Consider the following 17,122-nt stretch of genomic DNA (forward strand, 5'->3'; position numbering starts at 1 on the left):
GCAGAGTTTAAGCATGAAGTTGCACTGTTTTTTTTAAATGACTGATTAAAGAACTGTTTTCTGCCATCAGAAAATTGGTCATGCTGTTGATGATTATATTCTGAAAGGAATAAAATGAAACAGACGTCTTAATTCTTGCCCTTACAAAAAAATCAGAACTTGCAAAGCTAGGTAGTTTTCTAGAGGAAAACATTTAAATATGAAACATCTGTGAGCAATACCTGATGTTCCTGAAAAAAAGAAGAAAATCATAATTTACTATAATACTGTAATTTTTTATCTCACATCTTAGTGGCAGTTCTGCCACTTACAAATATGGGAATAAACCCAATTAAAACTGTTTTTGAAAATCATATTTGGCAGTGTCCTTTTAAATTAAAACTGTTCATATGTTGCAGGGCTAATAGTATTTATTATTTGGATTTGGAATTGCACACATCCATGTTATTTTTCTTTAGCAGAATACACTGTATATTTTTAAGGTGTGTGTTGTGTCACTTGTGTTAAGTAATTTTGCTTTTTAGTAAATAGCTAGCTACATCTGTTTTTAGCTTCACTTCTTATTTCTTGACCGAGACAATTCCAGTGAAAGCAGAGGCCCATCAGTTTATGTTTTGCTTTCAGCATGTGGATCTGTCAAAGTCTATACACAGTATAGACTTACCAAGTTATTAAAAAGCTGCAAAAGCTTCTTTGCAACCTGTTTCTTATATGAAATTTTGGGAGTTTGACATATTAAAAAGGAGCTTGTGCAAAACCAAAAAATCTTTGTGTTTTGAAGCAGGATTCAGATGAAACAAAATGTTAAAAAAATATGGACAGACATTGCCAAAATAGTGCTGTTTCTATCACAAGCAGCATCTAGAAATGCCAGGCCGAGAAACAGAGGTGTCTGGAAAAGTGTTGTGAAACGGCTCCACAATATATCGCTGCTGTTGTCTTTAGATATTTGAGTTTTAAAAACAGGCAAGCAGTGAGCATTTTAATTGCCCACAGCAGTAGATTGTTGTGGTCCATTGGGTTAGCGTCTTCGAGTGGCAGGACCTAAGTAACGGTGTGGTTTGTGGCAGGCATTTTAAATGGATTGGGAGTGAGCATTTTTAAAGATGAGCAATGTTAGATATCTCTCCCTCTCTCTCTCATATCCACTCATTTGCTCTCTCTCTCTGCAATTGCAGGTGTTAGTGAGCATCATAGTGCAGTTAATTTCAGCAAGCTGTACAATTAATATTATCAGGAATATATTTCTTAGCTAAGCTTTTTTGAGTGGTGCACTCCTTACAGATACAAGGTGTTTTTAGGATGATGTCAGTGGTTGTGGTGGTGGACAATGTTTTTTTCCCCAATTTTAGTAAAGAGAGAAATGGCTTCCTATTATAGATAGTCATTTACTGCACGTATGACTTTGAAGTTTTAATGCCCTCTGCAATCATTAATTAATCCAGTTCTCCCCAGGTTTTTGTGAGGTAGATAGCTAAGCCTTGTCACCCTGTAAATTACAGACATAGAAAGAGAGTCAGGAAAGGATTAATCAAGTGGTATTTTTGTTGCCTCTATACTGTTTTCACTGCTGTAGTCAAGCCTTTATCAGTGCCTTGCTTATGAACCTTAGCAAATGGATTATAGATACTTCACTTTTAATTGGAGTATGCACGAAGAGAGCTTGCATGAAGTCTCCAAAGAGCAGCCATGAAGGTCTAGATTACTGCCATAACTTGTTGCATCGCACACCCCCTCTCTAAACATGTTTGAGGTACCCAAAACTCTTTAGATAACATATTAGCCCAAGAGTCAGAACTTTGAACAAAATTTAGGAGGAAAAGGCAGTCTGGTTACAGGGGCAAAAAATTCTATGCATGTTTCAGTTGCTGTGAAAAATGTCTTAACCTGGACCCCACATACCAACAAAGCTGACTTGTCCTTCCTTTGATCTTGCAGAACTCTCATGCACCAGCTCTCTTCATTTCCAAGTGGGAAGGTTTTAGCAAAATAAATATGTTCATGAGTAATGCCATCATTGTGATAGTCCTTATGATGATTAGTCTGATATTAGTCAGTTTAAATTATACTTTCTGGCAAGTTTTCCATCTGCCCTGTTGGCTATCATAAATTTTGACAAGGAGAGCTGGAGGTTTTAATGAATCCTGTCATAGCAAGGAGTCATAGCAAGTGGCAGGGATTGAGAAGCATGTTAATGTGATACCTTAATAAAAGGATAGGTGAAGAAATAAATAGTTAATAAATCGTTCCAGCTCACTGAAATAAGAAATATAAAGTACACCTCAAATTTTTCAGGCTGCTAAGAGTGAGACAGAGCTGCCTGAACTCTGTTATGCTCAAAGCTGTTTTCAAGGTTACTTTTTAACTGTAAAGCCTACAACTTTTCTTTTTAAAACATGTTTTTATTGGAAACTTAGTTTTACAACAATTTATGAACTTTACAGCTAAGTGCACTGGAGCAGAGGACCTGGAGTATCTGGGTCTTGCAGAGAGATTTCTTGTCTGAACTGCTTTAGTTACCTTTAGGAAGTTGTAAAGTAATTGTCCAAGAAAGACAAAGAACAACTTAAAGGAGTAAAAAAAATATGTCATGGTATTTCCATGTGTGTAGATTTAACAGAGAATCTCAAATGAGGGCATGAATGATACATGATGTTTGGCTTTTAAGCCTGCAGAAAATTGATTTTAAAGACTAGCAATCAAATTACATGGGGGAAATTTCATTCTTCAAGGTTAAGGCAGTGTATAACCTCATGAGCCAGAATCATGCTAGGAACACTCAGTGTTCATAAATGTATTCTCTGGGAATCATTGTGTAGTCACTGAAAAATGTAGATGTTTTCTTACTTACACAAATGGTAGAATTGCCCATGGTACACATGGAATTTATTAAAGGAAATACACCATGCTTTTTATTTTTTGTTGTTAATTGTAATGGCTATTTTTGACTAAGGAGTGTATTCTAAAGAACCAGATCCTTTAGGTAAAGTAAGTCATGATTCCTCTACTTAAGAAAACAGTGAGAATCTTTATCACAGAAAAAACAAAAAGAAATACTTGAAGAGGTGGCTTCAGCCTGCCCTATCCTTGTAGTGTGAAAAGATTAGGATGAAGAAGGCATAAAATTAATAAAAACAAATCAAAGGCACAGCTGGTTTTGGCTACCATAAACCTGTAGGTACTAAAACTCCTGTACTGCTGTACAGAGCCTTTGTTTATGGCTGCAGATCAAGTAATATGTATTAGTTGGAAGCCTGAGATTTATCACATCTTGTTAACTGACAAGAAAATTATTACCTGATGGTATCCACTGCAGGATATTGCTGCATGTTAATAGTTATCTATGTTGGCTAATGTAATTAAAAACATGAGCAGCAACACCCTGTATACCTAATGCACTGGCAGAGCTGATGCACATTTTTCAGTTGAGACTTTAAAGGGTTCTTGGAAATTGGAAAAGTGAAATACTTACTTCATAAATGACAATTAGTCGTACAGAGCAACCTAATGGAAATCTTGCATGCAGAGGTCTCCAAGGAGGCTAATTTGTTGGTAATCTTACATAACTTTTTTCTTTTGTAGGTTTGTTGTCAGTGTGTTTGATGGGTATACAAAAGCCAAGTGTTTTAAGGATTTATTTTTTTTTACAACAGCTATGCTGTGTATTTCAGCTTTCCTGGTGCTTTAAATTGAGCATTATTGATACTATAGATCTGGAAAGTGAGTCCTGACCTTGTAGTAACTCAATTGCTATCCAGATCTGCTTAGCCATCTGATTTTTAGCAGTAAGAATAACGTAATAAAAAGGTGCCTGTCTTTTCTGCTTCTCAGCCTCACACCTGTATACTGAAAAATAGTTTCCAGGGACTGTGTAGCCCTTTGCCAGCATCGTCAGCCAGGAAGACAAATGGAGTTATTATGGACTCTGGCTTTAAGTCTACAATGCAGTTGATAGCAGTTCCCATCAAGACACTGAAAAGGAAGCAGACCTTTCCATTTGCTTGATAAAATATAAATCCCAAATATTTATTCTGATTTACACTGCAGTCTCTTTAAAAACTTCAAAAAAATTAAATTAATCTAGACAGGCACATGCTCCTTTGCTTTTGTAACTTTGTGAGTACACAGACCAGTACTCTAAGCAAAGGTTTTTCTGTGAGAGTAGTTGTAATGCTGCTTTGGAATCTGTCTGCAGTGAAGTCAATGCACAGATGCCCATCATGGCACCTCAAGATGAAGACATGCCCCTGCAGTTGGTGTTGTACAAGCCCATGGGTGATTTCACTATGCTTTTGTGGGTAGTTAGACTATGCTGAAATCTGCACAACCACATCCGTTAATGAAACCTGTTGAGTAAGGTACATGAAACAAGAGAAGATGCAATGTCGTAGTTGTACAAAGGATCCCAGTGATTTTAGATGAAACAGTTTTTGTCTTCTCTCAGCCTGGGGTGAAACTTTAGGTCTACTGTAGCTGGTGGATTTTGGTCCCTGGCGATGGAGAACTTGCTCCTGGTGCCCTGAGGCTTTGTGCTAAGGAGAGATGCACTTGCCACTGATGCAGCCGAGAGCCTTGCAAGTTTAGCAGGAGTGCAGGGTGGAAGCTTGCCTGGGAAGCCCACGGAGCTGTCAGATGTTCTCTAATGTGGATTCTGGGTGGGTGAATTACAGCTTTAATGAGAAATTGCATTGCCGTCTCAGGGATGAATTCCTTGCTTTTGTAAATTGGCTGTGGTGCCAATGGAAAACTTTGTCCAGGCATCTGCTGGAGCACTAAGAATGAGCAGGGTGTTGCTTCTAGTGTTGGCCAGCACTCTTTTGAGTAGGTCATTTAACTCACCCTTGTCAAAACAAACATCCAAAATCTGTGCATATCCCATACCATTAAAATTTGACACAGCTAATGATGGCATTTCATTATTCTTTGAGCTGAATCCCATTGTTACAGAAGTAATGGGCATGATCTCTGATGCCCTCCTCCCTTTGCCTGCCTTTTGTTTAAATTCAGTGCAAGCACTGACTATTCTTTCTTCTGTACCTCATCGAGATATAATCCAGTGACAGCTATGAGGCATTTTGTGTAGTGAACATGAAATAGGAGGGAAATGAAAAAATCAAAGAGGGAGAATTATTCATGGAAAATTGAGTACAGCTTCATTTCTCTGCATAAAAATTAAGTAATGCTAAAAGAATTATACACTTGCCCATAGGATTTACTTATTCTGAGCCCTTCACCTTTTTTGGAATCTAAGTCTTCCAGCAGGGAACCTTTTTGTGATAGGCTGTGATTTGTGTTAATATTATTATTAAGAAGGTTATTATCATTTTATATCTCAGTGTTCCCTCTCCAACTGTAAAATGTGAAATCACACACTATTTCTAAGAACTGCAGTAGCTTCTCTCCCTTTGAGGAACTTTGTCAATCCTGCATGTTTTCCTTCTATTTGTCCTTTCTATCTGCAGCTCCGTGCTATTCTGCAGTCTTACTTTGACGTGGTAGGGCAGACCAGTGGAACCTTATATTATGCAGGAAAAATGAGTTTTCCTTTCAACTTGCCAGTATTTTGCACATACTACCTTCTTCAAATCCCACAACTGAGAAGTTTCAGTTTGTTTCCAAACTGAGACCCCTCTTTGGCAATGTGTTGTAATGCATGGAATTTATTTTACTGGCCTGACCTTATTCTTGACCTTTTCTCCCCTCCTGTCTTCTGCAAATGCAAATGATGCATGAATTGAAATCCCCTTAAGCCTGAGCAGAGGAGGTAATTCTAAAATCAAGAAGAAATTGGAACAGCAGAGCATATCTAGAACGTCTGATACAATGCCTTTTTTATTTTTCAGTCAGTTTGCTCCCAGGAAAACCTTTTTGTGGAAAACAGGTAAAAAATAGCTTGTGTGTGTGTGTGTGTTAAATTTAGCTGTTTCTCATTTTATCTATCTATAGTTCTATAGTAATTTATCCTAATGTGAAGAATGTTGAGCAAATTTTTAATCCATATTATCTGAAGTGGTTTTATGCTTTAAGAGGGAGTAAAAGAGATTGCCTTGCAATATGATATCTGAGCAGATAAGGTGTTACTATTGCTGCTTTCCTGAGGCTTTGCATTTCAGTTTAAAAAGCAGATTGTGGGAAAGAAGGGGAGCCCACCTAAGCTTTCATTTCAAATGACTATTCTGTCTCTGGGGTGCCTTTAGAATTTAACTTATTGATCTTTAAAAAGCACTCTAGCAGTGACTGGATGATGGTATTTATGAAACATCGGACTTGTGTTTCTGTTGTTTAACCTGCTCTCCTGTGGGGCTGAGCAGCAATGCTGACATTACTTGTTGCTTTTGAAGGCTCTCAAGTTCCCCAAGCTGAATCTGCTTTACTGCTGCAGTGTGGTAATGAGACGGTGATATCTGAGCCCACTGTTACTTAGCATTACTGTGTGATAGTTCTTGTGAATGTTATTTTTATTATGTTAAATCCACTTAAAGGGAAGAATAAACTGTTTTTAAGAATCTATGAAGTATGAAGTGTTGACTCCATAACAGCCATAAGTTGCTTAACTGTGTTAAAAATCTTAAAAACTGTGCTACCATAAGGATTTTAACCAAAACTGGGAATTTCACTGGTGAGTGTTTGGGCAGTGCTGGCCTGAGTCTGTCCTGTGAAGGTTTTAGAACTCTTTACCACTCCCTTGAAGAAGGGGAAGCTATCTGTCATAGTATTTTGTTCTCTGTCCATCCTTACACCTGTCAGATGTTCCCATAAAAATTGACTTCACAGTAATGGTACAAACCAGCTTTTCTGATGGACAGTTCTGTAAGTGGAATGAGGGAGGGCTCTCAGGAGATCATAGGCACTGTTATCTAACCACCTTATATTCTGAGAGCCAAGGATATTTTCTCAGCTGATTCTTCTGTGTTGTGACTATGGAGATATGTTTTATGAAAAAAAATAAAAATTACAACAGAGGAACCCAAAAAGCAAAAAAACAGATGCTACCATAAACCTATTTTTCCCCTCTCAGGAAAGATTTGGACAACAAACATGACACAGTTGTTCACATTTCAGGTCAGCATGAAAAGCCCTCAGAGGCTGTGCTGCTGAGGGTAGGGTGGGTACCTATATGGGATAAACCATGAACTCCATAGCCAGGCCTCCCCTGTGTAGGAGAATGTGGCCAGTTTTGGTATTTACACGTGGTTTGCTGTGCTCAAACCCATGAGCTGACTGACCTGCTTTCTTGGTGTGAGAATGCATACCCAAGTGGAGACCAGTAAAAGGCCAGGTTGCAAACTGTACTGCCTGAACTGTTGCTGTCCTGAGGGAGGCTTCAGCTGTGTTCCTAAGAACACTGCTTTTTCTTGCTTCATGCCCTACAACCTTTGATCAGGTGAAGCACTTGAACCTGTACTGGGCTCCGCACACATGAGCAATCCTGTTGATTTGCTGTGTTGAAAGTTAGGTATGGGTTTAAGTGCTTTGCCTTTCTTTTTTGTCAGAGAACCTGAGCATTTCTCTGAGCTGCAGAGACTTCCAAGCGACTTAGCAAGTACTTAAAATCACATATGCAGTATTTTGCTGGCTTGCATTTTTATGTTCTTATTAAGTGATATTTTTTATGAATTTTCCTTTGGATGTGGATATATGGTTCCTTGGCTTCTGAGAATTACCTTGCTTGCTAACAGGAAATGCTAAATGGCCTTCAGCCTCCCTAGCTGATGTTTCTTACGTTCAGTTGACTGTGCTCAGTTATGGGTGAGGGAGGAGGGGGGAATTTTAGCCTTGTTTTTTTAAACTGAATCTAACACAAGTTGGAAGATGTTTCTAGAAATCTAATCTATGTTTTTCAGATCAGATAAATTTGAATAACCATGTTTGTTAGCATAATCTTTTTTTTCATTTTTCAGTAGGCTGTTGGAAGACAGTAGCATATGCAATGATACCCATAAGAAAAGACAGCTGTTTAGGTTTGTATGAATTTATTTAATATTCATTTCCCAGTAACTTTTACTTGTGATTCTATCTGTGTCCTTGCCAAGGGAAACCTTGACAGGTCTGGATATGTCATTTTTCTGGTTGGAAAGGAACATGGAGAATGCGTTCTATCTCACTCATCCCAGGCTCTCTGAATACAAAGGTAACAAGAGGTCCCTTTCCTTTGGTTTTATGGATCACTGTCTCAGGAACCATAGGAGATTTCCAGGTGCCCAGCTGCTCAGACTGCCGCAATTTGGAAGTGACTGTAACTGGTGGAATCTCATTTTTGCTGGAGTGTATACAACAGGCTCATTTCATAGACTAGTGCCCAGACTGACCTTTTTTCCTTTTATTGGTTTATTAAAAGCTGAAATAATAGTCCATTGAGGTGAAACTGATTGAAGTTCCATTAGCCAAAGCAGCTATATTTTGAAACTTTTTCTCTGTGAACTTTGTCTTCCCAGCTCCAATTCCTTCTGCCCAGAGAACATTCAGATGTATCCTATATCCCAAATAGCATCCCAAGGATATCAGTAAGAGTCAGTCCCTATTTTCATGGAGGACATTTTTACCACTTGACACACTGGATCAGTAGAAGACCCAGTCTGGTTGTGGTAGTGTTCTTCTGTGGATCTTAGGAAGATTGTCTTCCCCCATCATGAGCTCTCACAGATTCAGTTCAGATCAACCAGAGTTGAGCACGCCAAGTTGCTTTAGATGTCAGTCAGCTGCCACAAGTCTTAAGCAGAGCAGGCAGAGGGAATATGTGCTTTCAGAAGCATGTCCTTCATCCACTAAGGGACAGGGAGAGCTCTACAGAAATAGGGTGATCACTAGATGTCTTTATGCATTGGGGTTTTCATATGTAGGAGTGACAGCTTGTGTCACTTCAAACCTATATTTATATTTATTTATAATACATAAATTTTCACTATGAGAAGAAAAGGAATATTTGATGTACAGTTGCTAACCCTGCATGTTATCACAGCAGCCACAGAGGAGATGGAGAGATTGGACCAAATAAGGAACAGTGCTGGAGCATCTGCTTCTGCATCCCATGACCACAGGCAGCAGGCAAAAAAACATTTCTTCTTTCTTTGGGTTAGGCTTAATGATCTGAGAGTCAGGGAGCAGGCATGCAGGAGTAAGGAGGCATCTACACAGAGACACTCTTAATGAGTAATATCTGTTTGGGTTTGGGAAACTAAAAGAAATTTTGTGTAACCAAAAACCACAGAATACAAAAGCATTCCTTTTCTCTTCCTCTTTTCCACTAGAATATAAATATAAGAGACTTGTTAATTTCTGAGCACAAGAGTACAAAAGAGTCTTTAAATAATATACTTTGGTATCTTTCTTTCCAATTAAATCTTAGGATGATTTATTTTCAAAATATTTTTTGGTTTTTTTGTGTTGTTGCTTCTGTGCTGTTTCTCTTCATGACTTCCCACAGTCTGGATCTAGCAAAGGTCAACACATTTATACTGCTGATCACATCTGTGAGAGGTTTGGTTCACAGGCAAGGAGTGCAACAGCCTGATCCTACCTTTGACACGCTGCTCCTTCATGTCCCAAGTGACACAGCCCAGCAGGTTCTCCAAATAAAAACCAGGAGCTATGTTCACAGGGACAAAGGGGGCAAAAAAAAAATAGATACCGTCCCATCATTTTTGATTTGTAGAAAGAGCTTTGAACCTGTAAGTTATCATACTGTAAAATAAGACAGAGGGGTGGAAAATGTCTTCTAAAAGACTTCCAAAGACAGTGTTACGAGCATCACTTGGGATAACAGTCATGGTGCACTAAGCTGTTATAGCATTCTGGTTTTGTCATTTTAGCAGTACAGTGTAAAAGCTCACCATAAATAAGCCAAATTCTCCTCCAAATTCTGGTCACAGTTTAGTGTGTTGTTACACTGGGTGCTCTGCAACTGTTCGAGGACAGACAACCTCTGCCCAGAGATTCTCACAACTGTATACAGAGGGGAAATAAACCAACCCATGCATCTCTAGGTGGAGCGTTAGCAGTGAAGAGTTCGGGGTCACATTGAGAGGACACATGTTTAGGGAAGCATTGGATGACTTCACAAAACTGATGACTGGAAGCAAGGTGCAATAAAAATAAGGAGGATGGGTATGAAGACAAAGGTAGAGGGCAGGTGAAGTTGGTGAGAAAAACATCACAGGAGATGCACAGAAAAGTGAGAAGTAGTGAGGGCTTTGCTGAGGGAAGACAACAGAAATGCTACATCAGTGCTGCCTGATAGTACTATGTCAGCCACATCTGGTGAAGTGCTCTCAGGGAATGTGCAGAAGGGGAACGGTGGTAAGTACTGTGCATATAAAAAAGGTATAGCGGTGTTTACATGCTGAAGACAGATGAGTATGGGGGTCAAATCCCCTGTTTCAAACATGATTTCATAAATGCAGAGTAGTATTTCCTTTTTCTTTATTTAGGTCGCTGCAGGGTACCCAGCGATAAACTCTGCTGTGACATGGTTTTATTTGTGTGTAAGTCTTTGTTTCCTGATGTCTGTAGGGGTAATAGAGACAGCATCGGGAAGACATCTGGCAGTCGACAGAGCAGTACAGAGAATGAATTAAAGTGGACAGACCACCAGAGGCCATGGAGCAGCACAGACTCGGACAGCTCAAATCGAAATTTGAAGCCAGCCATAACAAAGACAGCCAGCTTTGGTGGGATAACCGTCCTGACAAGAGGAGATAGCTCATCAAGTAACAGAAGTACCGGCAAACTGTCTAAAACAGGTAGCTAGTACTGTATTGGGTTCACAGTGCTTCCTGTTATGTGATAATAAATGGCTGTACTGGTACTTGTCTGAGTACAGTATATCACAGAATGGTTTGGGTTGGAAGGGACCTTCAGAGAGCATGTAGTCTCACCCCTATGGTTGAAGTAGGTGGTGAAATACATAAACAACTGTATTTCCTGTACATGGGAGATGTGTATGTCCATCTATAGATGCTAGTATCTGGGTACCTGGTATTGACTTTTTAGGAATCAAGAAAAAAGCATGGTGCCCGAGGTTTGCAAATCATAGGAGAGGTAGGCTTTTCTTGGAGTACAGTATGTGCACACCCTGTTGGAACACCATCTGCACTTGTAGCAAGAAAAGGTGGCAATCCTTTCAGAGAAAACACAGATTTTAACTTTTTATTAATCTTAATATTTTTAAGTTTTGAATAGTTAAATGTCATATATTTGATGAGAAATCCAAGAATATTTTGTTGTCCTTGCTAAAATGCAGACCATGTGTATCTTGGAGAACAACCTTGCCTTGCTGCTGGCAGATGGGGCTATGGTGGAAGCAGGCAGAAGTGGTGGATTCACAGAGGTCCCACAATCTCTCCATTTCTTTGTTTAGTTCCCATTAAATGAAAGCACCATTTAAGCAGACTATGAACCGGTGGGAATTCTGCATTTATTTGCATTAACTTTACGAGTACATTAACATATGAGTGAGTCACAGGGTCTGGATCTAAGTAATTTCAAGCTATGCCATTAAGCTACTCATTATACTTTAGTGTAAAAGTGCATAATAAATAATGAACCTATCAGATGATTCCATCAGATTGGTTCATTTGATACATATAGTACAGGACAAGTGGTAATCAATACTTAGCACTTAGTGCTCTTTCAGCTTGAGAGTGTTTTATGGACAGTACTTAATTTACACCCAGTTTATCAAACCTGAGTTGGTCAGATTTCACTCTGTGGTCCTACTGGCCACACTATTTCTGATACAAGCCAGGATGCCATTGGCCTTCTTAGCCACCTGGACACACTGCTGGCTCATATCCAACCAACTGTTGACCAACACCCTCAGGTTCTTTTCCACCAGGCAGCTTTCTGACCACTCTTTCCCAAGCCTGTAGTACTGCCTGGGATTGTTGTGACCCAAGTGCAGGACCTGGCTCTTGGTCTCATTCAACCTCATAAAATTAACCTCGGCCCATTGATCCAACCTGTCCAGGTTCCTCTGAAGAACCTTTCTACCCTCTAGCACTTCAACACTCTCTCCCATCTTGGTGTCATCTGCAAGCTTCTTGAGAGTGCACTTGATCCCCTTGTCCAGATCATGGATAAAGATATTAAAAGGACTGGCTGCAATACTGAACCCTGGGGAACAGCACTTGTGACCAGCTGCCAACTGGATGCAACTCCATTCTCCCATACTCTGGACCTGGCCATCAACCAGGGTGAAAAGTGCAACCATCCAGGCCATGAGCAGCCAGTTTTTTCCCGGAGGGTGCTATGACATTAAAGGCTTTAGTAAAGTCCAGGTGTACAACACCCATAGCCTTTCCCTCATCCACTAAGTGGGTCACCTTGTCATTGAAGGAGAATAAGTTGGTCAAGAAGGACTTGCCTTTCATAGACCCATATTGGTTTGGCCTGATCCCCTGGTTGTCCTGTACATGCCGCATAATGGCATCGAAGATGATCTGCTCCGTAGGTTTTCTCACACCAAGGTCAGACTGACAGGCCTTTAGTTCCCCAGATCCTCCTTCAAGCCTTTCTTGTAGATGGGCATCACATTTGCTAACTTCCACTCAACTGAGATGTCTCCAGTGAGTCAGGACTGCTGATAAATCATGAAAAGTGGCTCAGTGAGCACTTCCACTCGCTCCCTCAGAACCTTTGGGTGGATCTCATCTGACCTCATAGACTTGTGCGTGTCTGAGTGGTGTAGCAGATCACTTACTATTTCCCCTTGGATTATGGGAGCTTCGTTCTGCTCCCTGTCCCTGTTCTGCAGCTCTGGGGACCAGATACCCAGAAAACAGCTGCTCTGGATATTGAAGGCTGAGGCAAAGAAGGCATTAAGTACCTCAGCCTTTTCCTCAGCCTTTGTCACTTTGTTTCTCCCCAAATCCCATAAACGATGGAGATTATCTTTAGCCTTCCTTTTTTTGCTAATGTGTTTTCAAAAACATTCTTTGTTGTCTTTTACAGTAGTACCCAGATTAAATTCTAGTTGAGCTTTCGCCCTTCTGATTTTCTGCCTTCATAATCTCACATTATCCTTGTAGCCCTCCTGATTAGACTTCCCCTTGTTCAAAGGTCATAACTCTTTTTTTCCTGAGTTCCAGCCAAAGCTCTCCATTGAGCCAAGCTGGCTGTCTTCCATGCCAGCTTGTTGTTTGGCACATGGTTACAACCTGCTCCTGTGCCTTTAAGATTTTCTTCTTGCAGAATGTCCAGCCCTCCTGGACCCCTTTGCCCCTCAGGACTGCCTTCCAGGGGACTCTGTCAATCAGTTTCATAAACAGGCCAAAATGTCCCTCTGTAAGTCCAAGATAGTTGTTCTCTCCCCCCACCACTACCCCGTTACTTCTCTGAGAGTTGAAAACTGTCTTTTTGTAGTCACTGTGCCCAAGATGGGCCCCAACAAGGCAGCAGATGACCCCAAGAAGTGAGTCTGATCAGCATATTGGGCCTTCTGTTCCCTTCAGAAGGGAGTCTAGTATGACCATGACCCATCCTTTTTAATTTATGGAAGCGTATTGGATGCAGAGCATAGTCTGAATTAACCTCCATCCAGAGGAACTGCCATCCTTGCTATTGTTTGATTCTACTTGCAGAGCCTCACATCTGTTATCCCAGGGCACCTGGGACAGGGGGGTAATGACAGAGGAGACCTACCTGCAGTGCTGGGCAGGAACTTGTCACCACTGCCCCCTGTCCCTTCAGTCAGTGTGTTCAGCCGAGCAGATGGAGGACAGAATCCTTCATATCATGCATTCTGTCTCCCTATGGGAACTACCCCAGGGAAGACAGTGTGCAATTCCAGTGTGTATGTAGTTGTGAAACTACGTTCTTGTGTATTTTTTGTTTGAATGTAGACTGAATAGACTATACAGTGGGGCTTGAAGTATGCAGCAGACCATGGTTTTACCTCCACGTTTCTTTGACACCTGTGAATCTTTCCATTGCACTAGAATTGAATTTAATGTGCGTTGAATTAGGGAGGAGGCAGAGGTCCCTGCTATACTTTTTTTGTATCATTCACCTTCAGTAGAGTGCAGGTAAATGTATTTCTCTGCGGCATTGTGTTGCAGAGGTGAAGAGCATTTAAAATGATGTCAGGGAAATCCAGTTTGAAGGAGACCTCTAATTACAAGAATAATATTTTTAAGTAGCCATTTTAATGTTAAGCATAATAAAGGATGCACTTAGGAAATGTATTAGAGGAGAGACTTCTGAAGCATGCCAATACTTGTAAAAGCATCTGCACTCTGTATGCACCAAACCCCAAATTGCTTTCAAATGAAAGCTCTTATAATACATTTTTAAAACATCAGTGATATTAAAATTTCATGTTCTCTTGTAAGTGCTTTGACTTTTTGTAAGGAAGGTGTTTAAATTGGAAAGCTAGTTCAGGCACAGGAAGAGTAAAAAAGAAACGAAATAAAAAGAGGTGGGGAAGAAGAGGAAGACTGGATGTTAAAACAAATATATATCTTCAAAGCCAGGACACAAAGTCAAACAGTCAATCAGCCTGAGAAAAGTCATAGGAAATAATATCCAAATCACTATTTCTGTCCTTCTTTCTGATATGCTATTGAATGGCATTAAAGCAGAAAAGAATGACTGTTCCAAAAAATAATAGGGAAATGTGTCTTGATACAGTGTTTTCATTTCACCAAAAAAATGCTGAGTGCATTCATACAGTAGCTGTCAACGCCTCTATGAGCTATTTGCATTTGTTTTCTAAGGTGCATTAGGAACCAAGTGACACTTCATTGTGCATGTTTTTGCATTATATCTTCTGTGCTCTAACCATAGGTAGCCTTGGTTTTCTGTAGCTCAGTGGACATTTAAATGTTGATCCTGTTTTTATTTTGAGTGATCTTGATTATTTTTTTTTGTTGTCTTTACTACAGTGGTTGAAATGGAATTTCAGAGCTGTTGCTACAAACATTACACACACCGCTCTGGTAGCGCCTGATAGGCACCAATTCTGTCTCAGTTCTCCTCTACAGAAAATACTAGTCTGTTCTCTGAAGGGGTTTATGATTCACAGTAATAAATTTAAAACATTTCTGTCTTGCATATAGTAGATATGAAAGTGGTATGAAGTCATTAGTTGGTCAAAATGTTCTTCATTGTCTAAATTATAGAAATTATTTGTGGCCTCTTTAAATGTGAAAATTATTCTATATATGTGACAGTCTTACAGAAGCATTGTTAAACACTGTTCTTGAGCATAGAGTATTAAAAGTTTCAGAATTTTCAATGAAGGCTCACAATTGCCTTTGAGAGTGTATACAGTAATGCAATATTAGTATTGAAGTCCTTCTGGATCACTTTTAATATTGTCATCAAAATTAAATGTTCTGCCCTTAACCTTAACTTCTGATAAATCAGTAATTAATAATACATAGTAAGCAAGCAGGAACTGAAGCACAGGAAGATGTTAGCTTCCCCCTAGGCAAGAGATCATAGAACATGCTGTTCTCTGCAGTAGAGTCCAGCAGTGTCAATTAGTCTTAGACTTTAATTGCATTCAGCTGCACAGGAATTAGGGCTTAGTATAGGAATTATGTTACTTCGTTTTTGCAAACTTCACAAAAGGGGCTGTTTGAAACCCATTACATGGTTATTTTAATGCTTCTGATGGTTATTTTCATGCACCTGTTGATTGTTTAGAGAACCTTGTTCTACTGAAAAGCACAGATTGTATTTTGCAAATAAAATTTTCTTCTCTGTTATTCTGAAGCGTAGTAGATATGCAGAGATGTGTTAAACTATAGCTCAATATTGAGTGGGGAGTTAATAACTTAACAAATTTCAATCAAGTTGTATTCCTACTGCTTAAGACATCATACAAAATGTTGGTTGGTTTAGATTTCCAGGAATATAGTGGACTTTCCAGGGTTGACTAAGCATATAAAGTGGTAAGTGAAATAGTTGTCCATGCAGGGGGACAAAGATGTACCTATTCAGTCTGTAACACCAAAGAAGTGAAAATATAACACATCAACTACCATGTTACTGTCACTGACACATTGCCACAGGTTTTAACATAGATTATTGTGAGGGAAGACAAGATGCGCTTCAAAGAAATGTTCTCTGTGTATCTGCATACTTATTTAAATAATTGTTAAATAGGAGATGTAACTGTTGCACCTTTAGCTTCTCTTAATGTGTTTTCCATTCAGTGGAATGCACATCTGTTTGAGTGTATTTTTTTTCCCCCTCATTTACAAAAAGCTGGCTTGGGATATTAGCCGTGTTGATACAGGTCTGTAGGGATCATTAACTTCCTTGGCAGGGCTCCAAGTAATTGGAGACACAGTCTAATCTCTCCTGTTAGGTGTTCGTTGCTACTCCTGTTGGGGAAAGACAATTATATGTAGGCATTTCAATACATTAACCTTCCTGGGTTTGGTTTGTCTGGTTTTTTTTGGTCGTTTGGGGTTTTTGGGGGGGTTTTGTTTGTTTGGGTGGTTGGGTTTTTTTATATAAAGTTTCCTGTGTAATATATTTTTTTCTCTCAGTTTTGGAACTAGATTTCTGCTTTTTTATTATCAGGCACTAGCCTGATGGATCTGGTAAGTCCAACAGAAACTGTCAGAATACTGATGTATGTGTCAGACTTACTGATGATAAGTCACGAGCCAACTGCTTCCAGTCATAATCTTCCCACCAACTGATTGTGCTGAAACATCAGTTTTATTTTTAGAAGTGCAGCTTGCAGAGAAATAATCATGTTCACATGAGCATGTACCATTATCATAAAAAAAACCCCAACAACCAAGTATGTGGGTGTACAGAGAAACACAAGTGAATTACAGAAATAGCAAATAAATATTTCTAATCCAAGTAACTATATCCAAGACAAAAATACTTCCAGCACTCTACTGTTCCTGAAAAAAATAACTGTCTGGACTAAGTAGTGGATAGATCTTGAGAGTCTAGTTGATAGGAAAGGAAAAAATTGCCTTGGACTTGGAAGGTGGAATGAGCAGAGATGTTCAAAGTGATCAGATACTGAATGCTGACTGAAATAAAATAGAGCAAGACATGTTGCATCACTCACTAGTGCTTAGAATATTGGTACTGCCATATTGGTACTGCCATGCTCTCTCCCTCTGTAAACCCTCTTTTACAACTCTTTGAACTG

The 17,122-nt window shown here is 39.5% G+C and overlaps 1 protein-coding gene across 20 annotated transcripts in view; it reads left to right on the forward strand.

Moving 5' to 3' along the window:
• The window catches only part of ARPP21 (cAMP regulated phosphoprotein 21), a 288,954-nt gene that overhangs the window by 214,926 nt on the left and 56,906 nt on the right, over positions 1-17,122 (forward strand). For 13 of the 20 annotated variants that reach the window (XM_051768567.1, XM_051768564.1, XM_051768580.1 and 10 more), the window contains 3 exons: positions 5,844-5,881; positions 7,902-7,961; positions 10,510-10,742. In XM_051768567.1, the coding sequence (XP_051624527.1) occupies positions 5,844-5,881; positions 7,902-7,961; positions 10,510-10,742 (331 nt within the window). The remainder of the gene's footprint in view (positions 1-5,843; positions 5,882-7,901; positions 7,962-10,509; positions 10,743-17,122) is intronic. The other 7 variants (XM_051768573.1, XM_051768577.1, XM_051768572.1 and 4 more) reach the window with 4 other exon arrangements.

Source organism: Manacus candei, unplaced genomic scaffold, assembly GCF_025592945.1.
Source record: "Manacus candei isolate 608988 ecotype Guabito, Panama unplaced genomic scaffold, ASM2559294v1 h1tg000095l, whole genome shotgun sequence".
Classification (NCBI taxonomy): domain Eukaryota; kingdom Metazoa; phylum Chordata; class Aves; order Passeriformes; family Pipridae; genus Manacus; species Manacus candei.